General features: G+C 37.2%; 1 protein-coding gene across 2 annotated transcripts; it reads right to left on the reverse strand.

Annotated features, from left to right (window-relative positions):
* Nucleotides 1–1,561: 1,561 nt before the first annotated feature.
* Nucleotides 1,562–6,328, reverse strand: LOC133852756 (nicotinamide adenine dinucleotide transporter 2, mitochondrial-like). 2 transcript variants are annotated; one of them, XM_062289513.1, is made up of 9 exons: nt 5,905–6,328; nt 5,677–5,760; nt 4,898–5,004; nt 4,374–4,425; nt 4,089–4,201; nt 2,805–2,899; nt 2,466–2,554; nt 2,268–2,362; nt 1,562–2,145 (listed from the first exon to the last, which is right to left on the reverse strand). In XM_062289513.1, the coding sequence occupies exons 1-9, from the start codon at nt 5,990–5,992 to the stop codon at nt 1,909–1,911; spliced, it is 960 nt and encodes a 319-aa protein (XP_062145497.1). In that variant the 5' UTR covers nt 5,993–6,328; the 3' UTR covers nt 1,562–1,908. The 2 variants fall into 2 exon arrangements, with proteins under 2 accessions (XP_062145497.1, XP_062145492.1); XM_062289508.1 differs by having other exon boundaries at nt 2,457–2,554.
* Between the last annotated feature and the right edge of the window lie 211 nt (nt 6,329–6,539).

The raw sequence follows: 6,539 nt of genomic DNA on the forward strand, positions 1-6,539 counted from the left end.
TCATGAATTTATAATGTTGCGAGTCCGAGCAATCTTTATGTAAGCGCCCATACTAAAGCATAGTCAAGCTATTTGGAACTCACTACAGAGTCTCAAGAAATTATAGGCAAAGCCTTAAGGCTTGCTGCTCTATTAGCTAAAAAGATTGCGCAGGAAACAGAAGTTTCTATAAAGACTTTGCTCGGAACAGAGCAAATCTTTTTGTTTCTTTCTTTTTTGGCCAAATAAGGAGATAAACGAATCCATAGTGGCGTTTCCAATTTTCTACCTTGATTTGATTGTTTCTCCATTCCTGTCCCTCCTGCCAGAATCAAACTTTAATCCTACACTAAGATGGTGCAGACTGCAGAACTATTGCAAAGAGATGCTGTGCAAGGGGGAGGGGTTACTACCGGCATTAGAAGCAAAGAAACACTACAAAAAAAAAAAAAAAATGTTGTCCAATGTCGTTTGGGTTAGTGTTGCTTGTACAAAATGGCGCTAAATTGCGTCGTTTGAAAGATATTAAATTTTTTGAATTAAGTGTCGTTTGAACAGTAAATAACACTAAATTCAGCATTGTTTACTGTTCAAATCACACTAATTTTAATTCGGCAGCACTTGTCGGATTCCGGCGATGGTCGGCCGCCGAAAATTTGCCGGTGCCAAAATCCGACAACGTCCGGCTGCCTTTGCCGGATTCCGGTGGACCAGATTCTGGTCGGTTATGGCCGATGTCCAGCCGGATCTGGCCGAAATCTAGTCAAACTGCCTAGAATCCAGCCGACTCTTGCCGAAAATGGGCCAAACAAGACGGATTCTGGCCAGTATTGCCGAAGTCCAGCAGGAAAAAAATAAATAAACAAAGCTTAAACAGATTCTCATTCGGTGATAAATTCAAACTCAATTCATATTAAAAAAAAAAAATGAACTAAAATTAAACATTCAATACTCAACTCAATTCGATTACAGTGTACGTCATTTGAAGCCTATTTATCGGACTTGTCCATTGATCGGAGGTTACTTTGAACCTTACGAATCAAAACGAAAGAGAATTTCAAGGGCCTTGTTTGGTAAGGGAAGGAGAATTGATAGTGAGAATTAGAAGTGATAGATGTAATATAAAATAAAAAGAATTTATATAAAAAAGTGAAAGAGTTTTGTATTGTAGTGTATTTTTTTATTTAAATAATAATAAAAAAATTATTAATATAATACAAAGTTAGAATGTTTTGAAATTGATTGTTTTAAAAAAAATGTGAAATAGAAAAGGAGAAATTTTCTTACGCTTACCAAATAAGTCGAAGGAGTAAAATTTAACGGCTCAGAGAAGAAATGACCTGTATGGCTTAATACTTTAAGCCACTTTCCAGTCCAACTTATTACCTTTACGGCTTTACCCGAGTGAATTGAAAATATATCATGAAAAGAAGGGATTCATATGTAATATCATAATTGGGAACAAATTCATCAACTTGGAGTTTGTTGAAAAAACTCTTAACAAATGTCTCTAATAGTAGTATCAGATCCGATGGTTTGGTATTATTCCTTTAAAAAAAAAAAAAAATTTGAACACAAATGATTGGCATTATTTGTTAAACCATTCTCCTTCTAACTTATGATTTTCTGTTTCCAAAACAAAAGCATTAACAAATAATCTAAAGCACAAAGCACTTAAAACTAAGTTAAATTTTTAAAGCCTAAAACAAGTTTATTTTGGTGTTCTTTCTTTCCCTTTCTTCAGCAGGACAAATCCAAGCTAATTGAGCATCTTTATTCTTGCAAAAAATTTCCCTAACGGTACAGAGGACAAAAAATTAGTCAATCACTGTCTTGCTGTTAGCCGCTCTAAGTTAATTGGGTTTTATGATTGCCGCGAATAGGTTGTCATGCTCTCCCCCCCCCCCCAGTGCATTCTTTTTGGTGGGTCTATGAATGCTTCCTGCCGGGAGGTATAACCTGCTCCAAGAACCTACGAATCATTTCATAACTGGTAAACGTAATAACCGCGGACGGAGTGGTTCTCAACAGATTAGTTGCACAACCACGGTAAAAACCGGGAAGGCCTTCCTTTTGGAACACCTTCTTAACGCAGTCAATAACCCCGGCATATCGGACTTCACTATTTCTGGCCTGCCCTTGCTCTTGCAGCCGGGAACGCACTACCTGATCATTTGGATTTCAATCAGGACAACAGAAACAGAACATGAGAGAACTGGAATGAGGGGTTTCTTGGGCAATTGGCCATCCACTGCAGTTTAGCAAAAGAAGAGTCCAGCCAAATATACCTCATGTGGGTAAGTAATCACTGAGGCAAACACTTTTGCCACTGACGAGGCAACAGCAACGCTCCCAGGACTCAAATTATCAACTGTTGTGTTACCTGACAATTTCAAATTTATATGATCAGCACCAACTAAATGTAGGAAAACATAGAAGATTCTGGAATATGCAACCAGTCAAAGAAATAAACACACCATCATTACCCCTTCTAGCCATATAACTCTTGATCTTTTCATATGCAGGAAATTGAATTGCAACATGACTTATCCCGGCCAATGAAGGAACAATGCCACTGTTTCAAAATTCAACCCCACAAAAATATGGTCACAACTTAAAAAAACAAAGAAGGAATATTTTACTTTGTCAAATTAGCAGAATGGGCGTCAACCTTTCTAATCAACTTTTACTTATAACCAACTGAAGGAAAGAACTAGATAGATGCATGACTCACCAAAATACTCTTAAATGTTTTAAAGATTGTGTCCCAGATACTAGATGCGTCCAAATTTACATATTACATATTAAGTTAAGGATGAACTTACCTATACAATCCCCGAATGCCTTCCTCATGTGCAATCCTTGTCAAAGCAGAAAGCATGCTTTTGTAAGGAACCACGCCCTGCCTCATTCCCTGTGTCTGCGTGAAGATGAAAAACAAATGAATATCCAGAACACCACAATGACATGAAAAAAATGTGTCATCCAAGAAACCATGGGTATTACTAGCCATATCATGGCAATAGATTGAAACATTATTTTATCAAAGACAACATTCCTGAACCAGGTTTTCAAGCACAGAATCATCAGGTAATATCTAAGATTTAAAGACCACTATTAAAACAATATTCTTAAAGGACAATGTTATCACCCATTTTTGAGACCCATAGGTCTTGGCTTTGGTGGAAAAAGGGCAGGACAGAGTAACATAGGTCAAAGGTGGAAATCTTACAGACCAATAAAAACAATGCTAACATCCACTTCAATCAGCCACAATCCAATAAAATATGCAAAAAGGAAAATATCCATGGAAAATTTGATTTTGGGAACAAAAGGGGACGATTTAGGAGATAAGGGTATTAAATAATAGGTAATTGAAAGGCACCAAATTAAGGCAAAGGGAGCAATCAAAAGAATATCCCTAGCAAATCAACACGTAAACTCTGTTCCCCATTCTACCATTTCATGTGTACTCAGCCCTTCATCCCATTATCGCAGGTTGTAAATGACATGGGTTGTAGCTAATGTAATCTTTAGGGAAAAGAGAGAGAGAGGCATAGATACCAAATCAGGTTGTCTGAAAGACTACAGATTAGTGGCATGTGGGTTTGCTGGGATGAGGAAAGGATCAACCATTGCAAGCATATCTTGTGTGAAAAAATAAGTAGGTAATGCAAACATTGAGAAAAGTGGGTGACGGTGTCATGAATCTTGCGAATTTGGCTTGGATTTTACTAATCCAATAATTATTAGTTCCATCTCACACTCCCACCTTAATTAATAGACATCTCAGTTCTCGTTTTTCCCTCGACCAGTCAAAACAAGGAATTCTGCTGCATTAGAATATCTAGCTCTTCCTTGGAGTCTCAAGGGAGTGCACTAGAGATAGGTATCTCTAATTGTCTTGGAGAAACAACTTGACATCTTAAAATTAGTTAAGCATCAACCACCACGAGCCTTAGAAGCCTATGTTCCACTATTCAAAAAGATATTGAATGACAATTCCTAGCAGCCCTTCACAGAATCTTGACTTGGCCAATTCTGAAGAAACAGATATTATATTTCTATATATTTGGAGGGACTTACAAACATAAGCACGCCCAACTTACTTGGAGTCTGGTCTTAACAACCCACAGTGGATTTGTTGTAAGGGCAGTGGCTGCCCCAGCACTTGCAGCAGCTATCATATTTGTACCAATCGTGAGTTCATTGCTGCTATCCCCTATAAAAGGGAAACAATGAATTGAAAAAGAAATCAAACCAAACAACCCAGCAAAATTCAACAGTCTTCTTAACTCATAAATGTTTATAACCACTTGATTGACAATTTGTCTCAAAAGGAATCAAGAACACGAACACATATTTGTCAAGAAATGACACCACAAAACACGAACCATGTGAATGGAGTAGGCGCTTTTTTAGATGCTCATAAACTGTGAAGTAGACCTACATACAAAATGAGCACTTTGTCACTTGGAAAAATCAAAGTACATAAGATGAACTTTAAGGTGTTAGCTACATGAAGAACTATAGAAGAAAGTATACTCTCAATTTATGAAAAATATATATACTCCCATTATTTGGGTTCAACTTGCCAAGAACCAACAGGATGATTTGTAAAGTGGCAGCTAATTTCATGGTATTCCCTTTTTAACCTGATAAGTATAATTGGGAAAAAAAAAAAAAAAAAAGGTAGGAAAATTTTACAATCAAAGAGCCACGTTCACGATACATAATAGACGATTGAAACGTCATCTTGAGTCTTACTTCATTGTATTTGTCTCACTTTTATCTCAAATGATAACATCATATGCACCCCAAAGCATTGTTCATATGGGAGACTTGACAAAAAAATGTCTAGTAAAAAGGCTTCCAATCATATATTTTCCAGCAATAAGTCAAGCAAGGTAGTACTCACTGCCCAGTTTGGAAGTAGTGCTACTAAAGTCGGAGAAAGGCCACGATACAATCCCTTGAAACCTTCAGTCCTTAAAATGTCCTTTAGGCTTGTGATAATGACACTACCTGAGTGTAGACCAAAAAGAAGAGCGTGAATAACAGTCACTGATCAATAAGCATAGCGAGTAACTGTTATACAAATCTCTCTTCAAAGGGGTAGCCATTTAGTAAATCTTCATCTAGGTCAAGTTTTAGTTTGAACTTTTGTCTAAAACTCAAAATATTGAATTGCACATAGAACCCTGAACTTATTATGATTGATACTTTAACCCAAGAAAAGAAGTACCTTTTTGTCAGCAACTACTAGAAAGAACAGCTCAGGGGAAAAAGGAAACAATTATAACATAAAGGAAACCAGGATTTCAAGCTAGGACAGTGCGTTAAGCTCATGTAGCAAGTACAACTACTGAGGAGAGTAGCTTGATGGTCAGAAACTCGGACTACAATACCCTACAGTCTACATTGCATTGAGTAATCTCTAATATGGAAATTAAAACATAAAAATTCCGCAAATGCGAATTTCTAGATTTTCAGAACATCACAAATGTGTATTAACACATTGAGCACGTACTTTCTACCCACTTGTTTTTACTCGTCCAAAGATCCTTCTTAATAGGAAACACTAACCACATTGCTAGTTTGCTAACTGCATATAAATTGACAAACCCAAAGTTCCCTCAGACAGGTAATTCAACAAAATTAGTCAAATAGGTAGAGATTATTCTGGCATAAGCATACCTCTGTGGGCAGGAGGAAGGCCGTGGACCTGTAACCTGGTCTTGATCACATCCAATGGGCACATAAATGTCGCCGCTATAGCGCCTGGAAACGCAAACGAACCAAGAATAATAACAAGAATCAAAATGTTGAAAACGCATTAAAATTTAAACAGAAATTAGCGAAATTAGAAACCCTAGGGGAATTGAAGTGAAAAAAAAAAACAGAAGAGAAAGTGAAAAGGCCAACCAGCAGCGGCACCGGCACCGCCGTTGCAGATGACATCTCTGGTGCTCGGACCGCCACCATTAGAAGGCTTGCTAGCGCCAGTAGTCATGTTGCGAGCCCCTCCTCTAGGCTACAGTTCCCACGGTTTCGATTAAAGCTAAGCGAATTCGCATGGTAAGATGCGTGTATTTATAGTTATAGTTATGGTTTTCCCCTGCCACATTTGACCAACCCTGAACCCCACGCCAAATCCCCAATCTGAAAGAGGAGAGAAAAAAGAGGGAAATATTCAGAGAAGGTTGGGGTTATCGTCTTTGAAGGGGTTTAGGCGGTCTGAGTTGGATTCCTGAGAACGTGTACGGGACTCGTTTGAACGGGAACTTTTTTGGAATTTTAAAAAATAATTCCTTCACATTTATTACTATTGGCGATACGAAAGTTTCAATTCAGCAGTTTATTAAATTAAAATTTATTTTTAGAACAGGATTCTCAACTGCATTCATAATAAGATTATACCAAAAATAAAAATGAAAATTCAATTTAATAACCAGTTCCCTTATCCACATTAAAATTAATTAATAATTGGTAAAATATATAATTAAGAAAAAACTTGATGGCTATTAGAATCCTCGAGTGATCAAAATGTTCCTATTCCA

This window comes from Alnus glutinosa, chromosome 1 (assembly GCF_958979055.1).
Source record: "Alnus glutinosa chromosome 1, dhAlnGlut1.1, whole genome shotgun sequence".
Taxonomy (NCBI): domain Eukaryota; kingdom Viridiplantae; phylum Streptophyta; class Magnoliopsida; order Fagales; family Betulaceae; genus Alnus; species Alnus glutinosa.

Bases quoted from the DNA above. Each gene is read 5' to 3' on its own strand.
- LOC133852756 (XM_062289508.1), bottom strand. From the start codon at position 5,992: ATGACTACTGGCGCTAGCAAGCCTTCTAATGGTGGCGGTCCGAGCACC. The intron at 5,005-5,676 runs GTATGCTTATGC...GTCTACACTCAG, and splicing joins CCTTCCTCCTGCCCACAGAG to GTAGTGTCATTATCACAAGC. The intron at 4,202-4,373 runs GTTCGTGTTTTG...TCCCTTTTATAG, and splicing joins GCGCCTACTCCATTCACATG to GGGATAGCAGCAATGAACTC.